General features: G+C 38.4%; 1 protein-coding gene and 2 pseudogenes across 1 annotated transcript; all 3 read right to left on the bottom strand.

Moving 5' to 3' along the window:
- Positions 1 to 1,653: 1,653 nt before the first annotated feature.
- LOC110746951 (disease resistance protein RUN1 pseudogene) lies at positions 1,654 to 3,829 on the bottom strand (annotated as a pseudogene).
- A 2,527-nt stretch (positions 3,830 to 6,356) lies between these two features.
- LOC110747201 (disease resistance protein RUN1-like) lies at positions 6,357 to 16,059 on the bottom strand (annotated as a pseudogene).
- LOC148296827 (LOB domain-containing protein 29-like) lies at positions 8,013 to 10,535 on the bottom strand. The gene is made up of 2 exons (XM_088249590.1): positions 8,557 to 10,535; positions 8,013 to 8,456 (listed from the first exon to the last, which is right to left on the bottom strand). Exons 1-2 carry the CDS (start codon positions 8,833 to 8,835, stop codon positions 8,151 to 8,153), a joined length of 585 nt encoding a protein of 194 aa, XP_088105716.1. The 5' UTR covers positions 8,836 to 10,535; the 3' UTR covers positions 8,013 to 8,150.
- Positions 16,060 to 16,428: the final 369 nt, after the last annotated feature.

Genomic DNA, 16,428 nt, shown 5'->3' with positions numbered 1-16,428 from the left:
CGCCTCCCAATAACTCACTAAACTGTATTTTAAATGCTTATAGATGAAGCTTTTGAAGAGCAATTCTATGCATATTCTCTTCCTCTAAATTTTCCTAATTTTATAACATAAACAAAGAAAATAAGAAAGAAATAAGAGAATGAATTTGAATACGAATTGGAAAAGAAATCGACCATAGCAGTGCTCAACAAGTTGCCGGGAGTGGTGGACTGCTTTTACAATTTAATATAACAAACCCTACACAGATTCTCAAAAGTGTCGCTCTCATGACGTAGAATGGAAAAATCGATTGAATAAATTTGGTGTCTGTAGGCGAAACTACGTAGCTTTCTGCAAAAACAAAAATATTAAACCTATATATATCCCGTTAAGTGGATGGCCCCTTCACGTTGTGTGGCTTCTTGGCGGTTTCCATGCACTGAAGTTTCCAAGTCTGACTACAATCATAATGAAATACTAATATACTAGTTGGTCCCATCATATAATGAAGTATGATATTCTATTTTTTTTTTTTGTGAAACTTAGCCTTAGTGGTCTCAAGAAAAATATATGTTGACTTTCTGTATCTTGTGCTATCAAAGTCGATCTCATCGTCCTTACCCTTAATTTTTAAATTTTAATATTTTTCAATTTTCTCAAGCATCGCACACGGCACAACTTCAATAGGTATATTTGGAATCTTATATTCATTTTGACAATATGTATTTTTTTATTACATTTGTTTTATGTTAATTCTTATTGAAAATTAATTAATGAAGCTATGAATCAACATAACTTATATGTTAAGTCTGACTACAAAGATATATGGATACTATAAAGACAATGGGATTTTGTAAGGTTTTTCCTTTAAATTTATATAATGATAGTCCTCCAAATTAACACCGCTGCGTGAACTACATACATATATATATTGAAAAGCCATTTAAAAAAAATTTGGGGGTCTAATGATCATATATATTGCAAATTCGTCTTTTGGATCTGACTATATTCAAACCAAAATTCAACCTTAGTTAATATCATAGTTATGCTGTCTGTGGTCGGCGTGAGCTTGAATTGCATTTAGAAAATTAAAAACAACAATAATTCGAAGGTCCAAAATGTATAAAGAAATATTTTAAACTGTTGTAAACTATATGTAATGGATCATGGATGGGCATGCCTACCATATGACTCACCCTTCCAATAAGTCACTATATTGTATTCCAAATACCTATAAATAGGCACTCGATGAATAGATGAAGCTTTAGAAGAGCAATTCAATGGTTATTCTCTTCCTCTAGATTCTCTCTAAATTTTTCTAGTTTTATAACATAAACAAAGTTAAGAAATAAGAAAGAAATAAAAGAATGAATTTGAACAAGAATTGGTAAATAAGTGGCGTGGAGTGGTGTACTGCTTTTACAATTTAATATTACAAACCATAGCTTTTCTCTTTCGGCTCCTCGTGAGCTGTTGTTTCCTCTTGTCTGTTTGTTTATGTTGCCCCATTTTTGGGCTTTGATGAAAGACATTTTCGAGGGAAAAAAACGGAAAAAATAATAATTTTTGACCAATATAGAGGGCTAAGTTTGCACACCAGTGTGGACAAAATTGGATGGATAGTTTCTAATTGTTGAGGGAGATGTTCAATACATTGTTACCTTTTTGAGATATTTAGTTTTTAGTACTAATAGTATGATGCCATACTCTACTACACTTCCAAGGCTCCTTTGATTCCAGGCGAACAATTTCTTCCCATTCCACGAATTAGGTCTTGCATCTGCACCTTGTCACATCCGTCAATAATAACCAAACATCTATCAATGAGATTTTGAATGGCAACAATTGTATAGAAATCACATCCATCCAGTATTTTAACAATGTAATCCTTGTCCATTCCAATAAAGAAACAAGCAATGTGTAGGAATAATTTTCGGTCATGGTCATCTTGCAAAGAGTCATAGCTTACTCTTAGTTTGTCTATTTTTTCACCATTTGGAGTAACTTCTAACTTCTCCAATGCACTTTTCCATAGACATATACTTTCCCTCAACAAAGAAGAACCTAAAACTTTGAGAGCTAATGGAAGTCCTCCGCAGTGATCAACTAGCTTCTCTGAATATTCTATGCAATCTTCAATGGGATGGTCTTGGCCAAAAGCGTGCCAACTGAAGAGATCCAATGATTCTTCTTGAATCAAAGTTTCAATTGCATACACCTAAAAACTTGATAAGCCTTTAAAAGTCTTGCACGCCTAGTTGTTATGATGATTTTACTTCCTTGATAAAGTCGATCTTTCATTTGAAGTACTGCATATAATTGGTCCATATGATCCACATCATCAAGAACAAGAAGACCCCTTTTAAGCTTATTGCATCTTCAATCTTTATTAATCCCTCACTAGCATTGCTTATTTTCATTTTTCTCCCATTCAAAATATTATAAAGAAGTTATGTATGTGTTTGAACTAAGCCATTAGGTTGATCTGAAACTTCTTTGATATTTTCAAGGAAGCTGCTTCCTACAAACATTCTAAAGTTTTGAATTGTAAACAGTCTTTGCGATGGTTGTTTTTCCTATTCCACTCATCCCATTTATTACAAGTATGCCAACATCATTTAATCCATCTTGTAACCATAAATTAATTCCTTGAACTTGAGAATGCATTCCAATCAAGTTGGGAGCAACACTTACGGGTGTGCGACCTAGTTTGTCTCCAATCACTTTAACTATTTTCTTAATAAACTTCTCGTACCTAGACTATTGCATTCAAAATAAACTTTGACTCGTACCTAAACTTTGATTTCATATACTTAACTTATAAAATACCATGGAAATAAGTTCAGAAAGTAAGAAGTACAAATATGTAATAGATGAGTGCTGAAAGAGTTAGATAGAACAGTTGGATAGGTTTTTCTCAGCCCCGGGTGCCTTTAGAAGAATCTGGATTGCTGGAATATGCTTGATTGCCTTTACAAGAATCTGGATTGCTGAGGGTGTCTTGAGTGTTTTTGTGTATGTGCTGGATATTAGGGTTATTAAAGAATCTATCAATATTTTTTATTTTATTTTATTTTATTTTATTTGAAAGGACAGGTCTATCAAAATTTAGCCCGTAGCATGTCAAAACTGATGAAGTGTAAAACATATCCAGGTCTAGAAAAGCCTTTTAGCCATTCCAAAATCACCGCCAATACGAAAAATTTTGAACTATGGAAAGTGCCAACTACATTTTTGTACACTTAACACTACGAAATACATATCAATAACGAGATACTAATTCAGTTGCAACCAAATAAAGAAACTAATTCAGTTGGTAGAAGGAATGAAATTATCCATGAGCTTGAATTTGCAAGACCATCCCTGCCAGATCTGCAACCTCTGCAAGTGCCTCCCTCCATGCCTTCACCTTCTGCAGTGGTTGAGTTTGTTGGTGTCTAGCAAATGCCTTTGCAAGACTTCCTGTCTGCTTCCTTACATGGGATGGATCCACATCGTAGAAGACAGGCAAAACGATATGGTCATCTGAGGTCTTTCTCTTGCGTCCAAGGATCATCACCAGCTCGTCAAGGCACCATCTGGACGACGCGTAGTCTTTCGAGAACACAATGACAGAAGTTCGTGAGTGTTTGATTGCTTTCTGCAATTCTGGCTTGATACCGTCTCCTCTCTCGACTTCATCGTCGTCTCTGAAAGTGCGAAATCCGGCGCTGACAAGGGCCGTGTAGAGGTGGTCAGTGAAAGTCTTGTGAGTGTCTGGGCCTCTGAAACTCAGGAACACGTGATAACGACAATATCTAGAAGCATTAGAAGAGGAGGTCTGTGGATCAGCTGCTTTCACAAGAGCCATGGATATCGACGACTTTAAGTGGTCAAGAAACAAACTAGTGTTCGCTTTCCTGGTGTCTCTGATGAGCTGTGGAAAATTATTAAAAGCTTCAATTGAAAGCCAAGCATGTTATGATGAATGGCAGAATTTGATGAATGAAAAAGACGGAAACAGAGTGTCCCTTTATCTTCAATGTCCTCCTTTCACTTTGTGACCTTTGTTACTCTGTTTTCCCTGAGTTTTACGTTATGGGTTCCCTTGTTTGGGCCTTTGGTTTTCTTTTTTGGGCTTTTAGTACCAAGACCATATTAAATTCATGGCTCCAGTGCCTATGGCCCTTCCAACTCAAAAATTTGTTTGGGTTGAAGAACCAAATGAGCTTCTGTATCATGTCCTGCGATTTTTGCAAGGCGAAGTTTTGCGCGGAGTTTTGATCGACTTCGAGTCAGCCCAGTAGCTGATGGCTTTGTTACAGTGGTCAAAAGCATAAGATAGGCATAGATGATCGGTTCATAATTGTATATCATTTTGTACCCTTCTAGCTTATGATTTGGTTATGTTATTGAGTTAAACTTGTGCTTTTAATCCATTTTCTGTTTTGATAAGTCCATAATTTCATACACTTGCTTGCCTTCTTTACTTAGTGATTTTGCTTAGTTTCTCTTTATTTTGAGTCACTTACCTCTGTTTGTGTGTTTTGTAGGTTAAGATAGCAAGAGATCACATTTGATGCAATCCATGCATGTTAAGGGCTGATTGGGATAAGAGCAAGAGCTTAAAGACAAAACCAAAGTTGGGCCACACTTCTTGTCAGTCCAGTTTCGTAAGTCACCTTGCAGGTCTCATTTCAGCAATCTGCACAACTCGGATGAGGAGACATTCTTCATAGAAGTTGTTCAATTGGGTGTCTAGTATAACATATCCAAAATTCAGCCCAATTGAACATATGTGGAGTCCTTAGCCCGTCCAACACTGAACCATGCTCAGGAGGATTTGCAGCTGCCAGCTTTGAGCCTTGTCTCCTCTTTTAAGCCATGTGCCTCACCCATGCTGCAACTGACTTTGGATCCAACATAATGAGTGAAGTTGGGAGGCATTCCAGCAATGAAATTCTAAAGGAGCAAGTTGGTACATAATGGAGCTATTAAAGAGAAAGCATGTGCATGCATGTAAAGCATAAATGAAATGAAGTCAATTCCAGTCTCTGTTCGGCAGCCAAATTGCAAGGCCCAAAACGCACACTTCTACTGCTCCGATGGGAATACTTCCTTCATAGACGTTGTTCCAATGGGTGTCTACTATAACATATCCAAATTTGAGCCACATTGGATAAGTTTTGAAACCTCTGGCCTTCCTACACCAAGTCTGGTTCAGAAGACTCGTTTTTGTTCAACAACCAAAAGAAGACCACATGGGTTGGCAGCAAAAGGCAGCCACAATTGATCACCTTTGATCCCATGTGAAGAAAGCTTGAGGTGCAGTAAAAGAAGTATGGGATGAGATTGATTCCAACCACACTAACATAGACATGATGAAGTGTGAGTTATGGGTTGTATTAAAAGAGGAATGGTGGTGTTGGATTTCATCATGTTGTTCCTCCCTCTTAGCCCTATAAATAGAGAAGCCTTCAAGCTTCAAAACACACCCCAAGGGGGGGAGCTCTCAAACACTTCTCTAGAGCTCCCTTCCCTTCTCTCCCTCAAATTCTCTTAGTTTCCTTTCAAGTTGTCAATTGTTGTAACAAAATGAGTTTACTAAATTTTCCTTCAAGTTTTCTTAGTTCTACTTTACTTTTATTTGTAATGTACATTCTTTCTTAAGTATTCAAGTTTAATTAGTTTCCAAGTTTCAATTATGGTTTTTGTTCTTATTCATTATGCTTATAAGTTAATATGCTAGTTTGAATGATTGATCACCATTTAGGCTTGCATGTTAGCTATCTTGGTTTGAATTAAGAGTAGACACCATGCTTTAATTCGAATTGAACTATGAATAGGAAGAGTATGTATGGACATTCGACAACAGGGATTAGATACATGCTTGGTTGTTTAAATTGTTCTTCTATGCTTAATGGGTTCCTAATGCTTAATTTTAGGTTAGACAACAAATGATCAAATTAGGGAATTAGGAACACAAGGTTATGACCAAACACCATGGCTTAATCATACTTTAGCTAGAATCAATCCGTTAATCTAATTGAACTTGGGAACTTATCTACTTGAGTTATTTTCTTTTCTTTCTTTCTTGTTTTATTTATTTTCTTTCTTGTTCTTCTGTTTTGTATAGGAAAACTGAATTGGATTATTCAATCACCAATCCCTGTGGAATCGACCTCGCATTTACATATGCTATACTACCGAACGGCTCGTGCACTTGCGAGTATCACAAGTTGAGGATGCAGCTGAATCCATGTTGGTGCAGCTGAATCGAAGCAACAATAGAAACCAAGCAGATCGATGCATTTGATGCTACAAAACGAAATAGGTCTTAGGAAGGAAAACATTGGACATATGCAAGAACAACTGTATGAAGTTCAGGTACAAAAAGTTTATCCACGGCCTGTTGACTTTCGCTTCTTTTTGTGAGAGAGAGAAGACCGGGTGATAAGAGAGAGCGTGAGAAAGAAGCAAGCGGCGGTGATGATCACCTTCCAGCTACGGAGGCCGCCAGTTTTGTTGCTGCCTGTCGTGGCTGCAATTGTTTGATCATAGTGTTGCTCCTCTTCTTTGTCTGACAATGTAAATGCAAAATAACATAAAATCCCAACAAATTAGATGAAACTTAAAATCAAATGAATTAATAAACAACACACCTGTCGTATCTTCATCATCAAAGTCCCCAAGGATCTGAGAATAAGAAACTTCTGTGTAAACAGTCAATATATTAAGATTTTCTTGAAGTTGCATAAGCTGCATGCCAAACTCCTTGACCTGAAGCCAAGGTTGCATTATTACTGAAACAACCACTTCATCGCCACCTTCTAAGCGAATCTGCTCCTCCAACTTCCAGAGGCTTAACCATATCATGCCTTCTCCTTCACCTGGAATACCGTAGCATTGTGGGCAATAGATCCACTTCAGACCCTTGCTCTTATTTCTGACTCTAGTCATTATTGGCCCAGGTAAAGCGTGAGCAGAACCATTGTCATTGCCATGTTTTGTGTAGACAGCGAAGACCTTCAAGAATCGAATTTTGTGATAATAATCACGTAATGGCACTGTAAAAGATATCGGGGACTTTGTACTTCTATGGCTGAACTGACCTGGAACCTCATTCCCAGCAAAAAAAGTGCTATATATACCATTTTCATACAATCCCTATACATATAAAATGTAAATGACAATATTACACAGAGAGAGAGAGAGAGAGAGAGAGAGAGACGCACCTGGACGGAACTCCAATCATCATTTTCCGAAATATGAGATGGTTTGTGCATCCGAATGGGTGCCTTTGATTCCAACAAGTTCAATCCCAAGACGTTGATCATTTCAACTCTACCAATGGGTAGTAACCAGTACTGCCACTCAACTAGGTTGTGTTGCAACTGACTCTGGTAAGTTCTCCCGTGGATAAAAAGGATTGATACGTTATTTTCTCCAATGATATGCAATGAGTGATATCCAAGTCCTTTAATTTTGGTAACCCGAGTAGCGATTTGAGACTCGTACAATTGTGAAAAGAGAGTTGATCGAGCCTTGTTAATCCTTTGATACAATTTGGTAGGCTACAAATTGGATTATTCCCTAGATTTAGTCTCTGCAATGAGGACAAATTACTAAAATCCATAGGAAAGGCATCATCCGAAAGCTTGCACCCCCAAAGACTTAATTCTACTAAAGAGCACCACTACAAGAAAAAAGTCCTTTCACAACGCGCAATGTGCGTTGTGAAAACATATTGACAACATGCGGCGCACATTGTTGAAGCCGATGTCGTTAAAAGGTGTAGGGCTTTCGACAACACGCGTTGAACGTCGTCATTTATTTTGGCGCTCGTTGTGAACAACATTAACCACAACACGCGCACGTTGTAGGAGCGATTGACAACAACGTGCCGAGCGTGTTGTCTTATAATATTATGACAACATGTCTGTGCTCGTTGTTGTTTATGTTTTGACAACAAGCAATGCGCGTTGTTATATCAAATATATATGTTTTTTTTTAAATAATTATCAAAATTACCTGATAAAAGTATAATTTATCTATAAATAGAAGCTCTATGATAAACATAAATATTTCCTTACTTCACATTCATAAGGCATCCCAGAATACAAAGCTTTCATTCAAAAGATAAATAAGGAGTTCCATATACATATTACAAAGTTATATTCATCCCAATATACTCATCGATGGTGAATGTAGCTGGAAACCACTGATTGAAGCTCATCAGCATCCTGAAAACCCCATTGCCTGTTGTAATTTGTTTGCATGCCAAAAGAAGACATGGAATGAGAAGTGCCCTCTTCGAAGCTGCCATATGAGACATTTTCTTCTGGGATATTCACTAAATTTTCTTCTGGGATATTTGAATTCATAATTCCATTCTCATAATTCCAACTTTGAGCTGCTTGATTAGGGTTTGAGCCATTGACAAAGTTTTGAGCTGCTTGATCCTTGAGGAAAGCTAACTGTGCTTGTAAGTTGACCACCTGAAAAGTTCAAACCAAAAGCATATACTCATCAGTTACTTCAACATACAATCTGAACAGAAACCCAATCTGAACATACAAAGGGTACTAAATGATTAACCTGCTGTTGGAGAGCAAAAATATGTGAAACACATCCATATATGGGATCTTGAATCCTGGCTTGAGCTTCATATGATATCGACATTGCGGCCTTGCATCGATCGCTCAACGGAAGGTGAACTAAAAGCCTCGACACATTGCTTGCGCCAAAAACCTTGTGGATGGCAGAAAAATCAACATCTCCCTCTTCATAGCAGAAATGAGGCGCAAAAATACACCCCGTCACACATTTTCTTCTCAAGAACTTGCAGGCTCCACAGGGAGAACCACAACCAGCCATGGTTTTGATGATCTTTTTTAATTGGGAGGGTTTTATATACGTTTTATGTTGGTGATTTTTGTTTTTGTTTTTACCGCATTATTGGTGATTTTTGCCCCGCATTATCCGCATTATTGTTTAGGGTTTTTGTTTTTGTTTTTACCGCATTATTGGTGATTTTTGCCCCGCATTATCCGCATTATGGTTTAGGGTTTTTGTAATATAATATTGCCCCGCATTATCCGCATTATTGGTGATTTTTTTTTTGTTTTTACCGCATTAATGTCGTCTTATAATATTGCCCCGCATTATCCGCATTATTGGTGATTTTTGTTTTTGTTTTTACCGCATTAATGGTGATTTTTGTTTTTGTTTTTACCGAACCTTGGATCCTTCCTAACAAATAATAATAAACCATGACAGCCATTATCAAACACATCATTCCCACTTTTTCCAGTTGCTGAGTTGGTTTTGGTTTTGTCACTTTCACCGTATTCAATTTCAGATTTACTTGTGTTTTGATCAATTGTTTAAACTTAAAGCAAGCTGGAAGGTGAAGAAAAATTGGGATCCTACCTAACAAATAATAATAAACCATGGCAATCAGAACCATCAAACGCATGTAAAGAATCATGCCATCCCTCTTAACATAAAGCAATACAAGGCATCAGTGCATTGCAACAAAGTCTGGAAAACCAAGTAACTAAACCAATCAGCAAATTTAGCATTCATAAGCAAAGCTAAACTAAATAGTAATCCCAGTTTGCAGCAATAAATTCATGTTAAGGACAGGGAAAATAAAAGTAACATCGTCTACAAAGACAGGGAAAATAAAAGTAACATAGATGGGTACCAAGAATAGGCATGTGGATCTGGCCAAAACCTTGCAGGCACTAAATTGCTTGCCTGAGTACATGTATAAAGACATATATGGCTGATTCCTTAAAAACCAAAATTAGATGCAAATTTTAAACCTTTCTACATTGTAAGTCCAAATTTCCTAAAGCAAAGACCTAAAATTGCTTACCTGGCCTTTGCTCCTTCAACTTTGTGAAGGTTTGGGAGAGACTGACGGTTTGGAATCTGATTCCAAATATACAAGAATTGAACCCAGATGTACAAGATCTACAAGATAAATTCATATGGAAGAAGAAAGAAGAAAAAGGGATTTGAAAAAAAAAATAGAACCAGAAATAACGTAGGGAGAAGAAGAGAGGGATAGGGAAAAAAAAAAAAAAGGTAGAAGAAAAGAGAGAGAGAGAGAAGAAGAACAAGAAAAAAGAGAAAGAGAAAGAAAAGAAAGAAAAAGAGAAAGAAAGAAAAAGAGAAAGAAGAGAGAGACTGTCGGCGGTACAGGGAGAAGAGAAAAGAAGAAGAAAAAAGAGAGAAGAAAAAGAGAGAGAGAAATAGAAAGAGAAAGAAAGAGAGAGAGGATGCGCATGCGCATGCGGGGCTTTTTCCCGCAAAAAATTTCACTCTCTTTTCCGCCAATATTTTATTTATTTAATAAATTAATATAATTTTGACAACACGCTTCGTGCGTTGTAGAACTTAAAACTACTACAACATGCAAGGCCGCGTTGTGAAAATAGCTCTATTCTATATTTTGACAACACGCTATACACGCACGTTGTTATAAATTGTATAATACAACATGCTGCTTCTGCGGGTTGTTAAAAATATTGTTCCACAACGCATATGAATGCACGTTGTTGATTACATGTTGTCATAAGTTATTTTTCTTGTAGTGCACGGTAAAGAACCCAAGATACTCGAACTTCTTTTTGGCCATAATTCATTTATTGGAATTCCATCTGTCTCAAGCACTTTTAACGAGTCCATGTTCCTCAGCATCTCAATTGATAACTCCTTTAGATTTGAGCAACCAGATATAATAAATGTTTCAAGTGATTTTAGCATACAAATGTTCTTGAGAAGCATCCTAATCTTTTTGCAATCTTTCATATTCAAGTAAATAAGTCTCTCTAGGTTTCCAATGGATCCATGGACATAAATCAGGCTCGTGCAGTCTACTAGAACCAATTTCTCTAGATTTGGGCAATATGAGAAGTCAATGGTTTCTGAAAGGGAATGAGAATGGCTGAGATCAAGGATCTTCAAGGATGGAAGATACTGTAGAGGAAAAAATGTACATAAGAAAACAATGTGGGAAGTTAATTGTTATAAATATAAAATTTGTTATCAAACTAAAAGCCTAATGAAAATGAAAAAGAAATTGAAAAGAGTAGAGAGTAACATACTTTTGTTCCCTTGAATACTTGTCTCAGACCGCTGTATTGCATTTCAAGAATAATAATGCTCCCCAAAGGAAAATCAACGGGCATAGAATCTAAAGGAAATTCAAGCCAACACAACCATCTTAGTCCACTACAAAATTTTGCGTAACATCCGCGGAGTTTTACTTGACTAAGATGGAGTAGTTTTAGTTCTTGCATCCTTGAAAATGCATTGGTTTCCAAGACTTTCTCATTTGATTTTATAGTAGGGCACATGTGCATGTCAAGCACAAGACCTTCAATTATTTTCGTACCCTACAAAAGAAAAGGAAAAAACATTTGGAAAGTTTTTAGAAGAGGAAAAACAAAATGTGTACAAATAACACATATTTCTTACATTCTTTTCCGTCAAGATTTTGAAAGAGTCCTTATGATGCCATACTCTACTACGCTTCCAAGGCTCCTTTGATTCTAGGCGAACAATTTCTCTTCCCATTCCACGAATCAGGTCATGCATCTGCACCTTGTCCCATCCGTCAATTATCGTCACCAAACATCTATCGATGAGATTTTGAATGCCAACAATTGTATAGAAATCACATCCATCTAGTATTCTAACAATGTAATCTTTGTCCATCCCAACAAAGAAACAAGCAATGTGGAGGAATAATTTTCGGTCATGGTCATGGACATATACTTTCCCCCAACAAAGAAGAACCTAAAACTTTGAGAGCTAATGGAAGTCCTCTGTAAAGATCGACTAGCTTCTCTGAATATTCTATGTAATCTTTAACAGGATGGTCTTGGCCAAAAGCATGCCAACTGAAGAGCTCCAATGATTCTTTTTGAGTCAAAGTTTCAACTACATACACCTCAGTAACTTGATGAGCCTTTAACAATCTTGCACGCCTAGTTGTTATGATGATTTTACTTCCTGGATAAAATTGAGCTTTCATTTGAAATATTGCATCTAGTTGGTCCATATGATCCACATCATCGAGAACAAGAAGAACCCTTTTAGAGCTTATTGCATCTTCAATCTTAATTAATCACTCACTAACATTGCTTATTTTCATTTTTCTCCCATTCAAAATGTTAGAAAGAAGTTGTGTTTGTATTTGAACTAAGCCATTGGGTTGCTGTGAAACTTCTTTGATATTTTCAAGGAAGCTGCTTCCTTCAAATATTCTAAAGTTAGAATTGTAAACAGTCTTTGCGATGGTTGTTTTCCCTATTCCACTCATCCCATATATTACAAGTATGCCAACGTCAGTTGACCTTCGTTTTAACCATAAATTAATTCTTTCGACTCGAGAATGCATTCCAACCAAGTTGGGAGCAACACTCAATGGCGTGCGACTTAGTTTGTCTCCAATCACCATAACTATTTTCTTGATAAACTTTGACTCGTACCTAGAAAATTGCAATCAAAATGAAAGAGAATTCAAACATGCATGCATGATTTCATATACTTAAGTTATAAAATACCACGGAAATAAGTTCAGAAAGTTAGAAGGTACAAATATATAGGTATTTCTCTGTCTTTGCATCTCAGTCCCAGATGCGTTTAGAAGAATCTGGATTGCTGAGGGTGTCTTGAGTGTTTTTGTGGATGTGCTGGATATAAGGGTTATTAAAGAATCTATCAAATTTTTTTCTTTCTTTTATTTGAAAGGACAGATGTAACATCCCGACCCAAAATTTAAAGACTATTCACTAATTTATTAAATTGAAAATGGAATTTCCAATTTTGCCCTTGAAGTGGGGGCAAAAAGGTCAATTTCTTATCCGGAGTGAGTTTGGGGCAGCAAGTGGTATTTTTAGATAGGTGGTACTGAGCCGAGTCCGTAGACACGCGGTAGGCCCGATTCGGATTTGAAACGAAGAAGTTACGATCGAAAAACCATCGAGGGCCTATTTGGAATTATATTCAGAAATTCATTTTAATAAAATCAGATTTTCAGATTTTATTTCTCATTTCTCTCTCTCCTCCCTCACGCGTTCTCTCCTCTCTCTCTCTCCCCGTTTCCGTCGCTCTCTCTCTCTCTCTCTTCAAATCTCCGGCCACAGCCCACGGCAGCGCACGAGACCGGTGCCAAAAGGACCGGGCTGACCTCGCCTTCGAACCCCAGCCCATCTCCCGCCGGAAGCCGTCGTCCAGTCGCTGGATTTTGCAGAAAACCAGCCGAAAAATCGCGAAACTTCCAGCCGCTCGTTCTCCGTCGTCTGGCCACCGTTTCCGACGAGCGAGGTATGGTTTCTCATCTACTCTTCGTGCTCTAGCTGGCTGTTGGGTAGGTTTTGGCTGATTTTTAGTTTTGGAAACTCGAATTCGAACCCTAAGTTGCTGCCGGTTTTCAGTTGGAATTTCCGGCCACTTTTTGGCCATAGCCCAAGAAGAAAAGTGGCTCCAATTGGGTGTTTAACCTAGGTTAGGAATTTGGAACCAAAATTCTAAGTTTTTCCGGTCACCTGAACTGTGACCAAGCCACCCACGCACTGCCGGCGCGTGGGGCGGCGCGTGGGCAGTCCGGCAGAGGCCACATTTTATCCTAGAATGATCCTTACGTTGTCACGAGCGCGTAGGAGTTTATGGATCTCAATTTGGATATCGTTTGGGCCTCGAACCAATTTGACATATTATGTGATTTTCGGGTTTGATGTGTTTGGACCGTTGGATCAAATCCAATTTCACGTATGTTGTTCCTGGTATTCCTAGGATCGTATAGGAATTCGCGGATCGCGAATCGGAGCCCCGGATGTTCCGGTTCATTAATTTAAAGTTTTGACCGTCCGGTTGACCGGGTGTCTTCCGAGACTTTTCCAGCACTTGGAACCCTTAGATTGGACCTTAGGGACGTCTCGTTCCTTGTAAATTAAGAGAAAACCGGGAAATTTGGATTTTACTTTAAAGTCTCATTTTTGGAAGAGTTGGATTTTTGATATCGTGTTCGTATTCTGAAATAGGTATTCCGACTCCACCTACACAGCAGGCAGGACCCTCTCAAGGTCACGCAGCGTGGGACTACTTGTGAGTGGATTTTGTTTTCAAGTAAATAGCATGGTTTTATAATGAAATTCCTATGCATGAAGATTTAAATGGTTTTATGCAAACCCATCCTTTCGTATCCATTTATTCATATGTTGAATATGTTATGTTATAAAGTTATTTGCAATTTATATGGGTTTTGACATATAAAGTATCTTGAAGTATACAAGTATATTATTGGGAAAGTGTTGGCTGGTTGAGATTGTGTGAGGTACTTTGGGGTGTTGTGAGATGAGGAAAAGTATGAGTTTAGAATGTCAGTTTGGAGTGCTGTAAGCACTGCCCTGTGTACCTACCCTGATTTGGATTGTGGATATGGAATTGTGAGATACTTGGAAATGTCGGAACCCGGGGCATACCTTAACGGGGTGCCGCTGTAGACCCTTAATTGGGTAGTCTGCGCGCGTAGGACTGTTTACAGGCGTACGGGTCTTGATTCTTCGTCCGTACGTGCTGGCTGAGAGTTAGTCCCCCAGTTGGACGGCTCGTCCCTAGCCACATAGTCCGTTTGAGGGCTGATAATTGTGAGCTAGTCAACAATCCCCTGTTGGATTGTTTCCCCGGTACAATTAGGTGTGTCATATATATATAGTATATCTCTTATATGATATAGCTATGCAATTGTTCTTATTTTTGAGCGAAAAATACTTCCCCGCTCGTCGTGCCTGTGGGCACGGGTTTCGAGAGTTTGATTTGAGATTTGTAAGGAAAGGTTTGGGTGGGTTAATTTGTAAGTTTCACTGGATTTCGGATTTAGCTCGGGTTTGAGCAAACTATTTATATATGTATATGACGGATTTAATGCATTGTTTCATGCATGGTTTTCTAACAGTGGGGTTATATTATTTTGGTTTAAATTGAACTAAACTTTGTTTTGTCCACTCACAATTTTCTGTTTTTCGCCCCGCAGCCAGTAGTTGACTGGAACGAGCTGCAGTTGTACCCTGCTATCACGAGCCGCAGTACTTGAGCTTTCTCGGAACCTCAGTGCTATGTAAATACGTAAAACTTCATTTTTGCTAGTGTGTTGAATTCTGTTAGATGCTCTGTTATCGCCTGTTAGGATTTGGTATTTTGAGGCCGGAGGCCATGTTCTGTAATACTATACTTTGTGAAATGCATGCTGGCGGTTGGGTTGTTTTTATCTGTGTTTTTGACAGGTTTGAAATTTCAGGATTTGTCCTGTTTGCAGGGGAGACTCTGCCAAAATTTTTGGTAGAAAGTCTCGGGTTTTAGTAAGTGGGCCCGGCATCTGCGGGATGCCGGATTTATAGACGGGATCCGTCCCGGTTTCCGAGGAAATCCGGGGCGGGTCCTGTCAACAGAATCCATCAATAATTTTTGTACACATAACGAAATACATATTAATAACGAGATACTAATTCAGTTGCAACCAAATAAAGAAACTAATTCAGTTGGTAGTACGTAGGAATGAAATTACCCATGAGCTTGATTTTGCAAGGCCATCCCTGCCAGATCTGCAACCTCTGCAAGTGCCTCTCTCCATGCCTTCACCTTCGGCAGCGGTTGAGTTTTTTGGTGTCTAGCAAATGCCTTTGCAAGACTTCCTGTCTGCTTCCTCACATGGGATGGATCCACATCGTAGAAGACAGGCAAAACGACATGGTCATATGAGGTCCTCCTCTTGCGTTCAAGGATCATCACCAGCTCGTCAAGGCACCATCTAGACTACGCGTAGTCTTTCAAGAACACGACGACAGAAGTTCGTGAGTGTTTGATTGCTTTCTGCATTTCGGGCTTGATACCCTCTCCTCTCTCGACTTCATTGTCGTCTAGGAAAGCACGAAATCGGGCGTTGACAAGGGCCGTGTAGAGGTGGTCAGTGAAAGTCTTGCGAGTGTCTTGGCCTCTGAAACTCAGGAACACGTGATAACGACAATATCTAGAAGTACTGGAAACATAGGAGGTTTGTGGATCGACTGCTCTCACAAGAGCCATGGATATCGACGATTTGACGTGGTCAAGAAACAAACTAGCGTTTGCTGGTGTCTCATCGAAAGCCAAGCGTGTTATGATGAATTGCAGAATTTAATGAATGAAAAAGACAGCCAACCCATAACTCCATTGACTTGACTTGACTTGAAAAGCGATTAGGCTAATGTAGACCACAGAAACAGAGTGTCCCTTAATCTTCAATGTCCTCCTTTCACTTGAGTTTTACGTTATGGGTTACCTTGTTTGGGCTTTGGTTTTCTTTTTTGGGCTTTTGGCACCAAGACCATATTAAATTCATGTGCATGTCGAGGACAAGGCCTTCAATTGTATCTGTACCCTACAAAAGAAAGGGGAAAAACATTTGGAAAATAT

The sequence above is a fragment of the Prunus avium genome, chromosome 2 (assembly GCF_965620075.1).
Source record: "Prunus avium chromosome 2, drPruAviu1.hap1.1, whole genome shotgun sequence".
NCBI lineage: Eukaryota > Viridiplantae > Streptophyta > Magnoliopsida > Rosales > Rosaceae > Prunus > Prunus avium.
Note: the sequence above shows the minus strand (reverse complement) of the source record. Positions and strands in the feature narration are given on the sequence as shown.

Coding starts and splice junctions, on each gene's coding strand:
- LOC148296827 (XM_088249590.1), bottom strand. CDS start 8,835: ATGGCTGGTTGTGGTTCTCCCTGTGGAGCCTGCAAGTTCTTGAGAAGA. Junction 8,457..8,556: donor TTTTTGCTCTCCAACAGCAG/GTTAATCATTTA, acceptor TGAACTTTTCAG/GTGGTCAACTTACAAGCACA.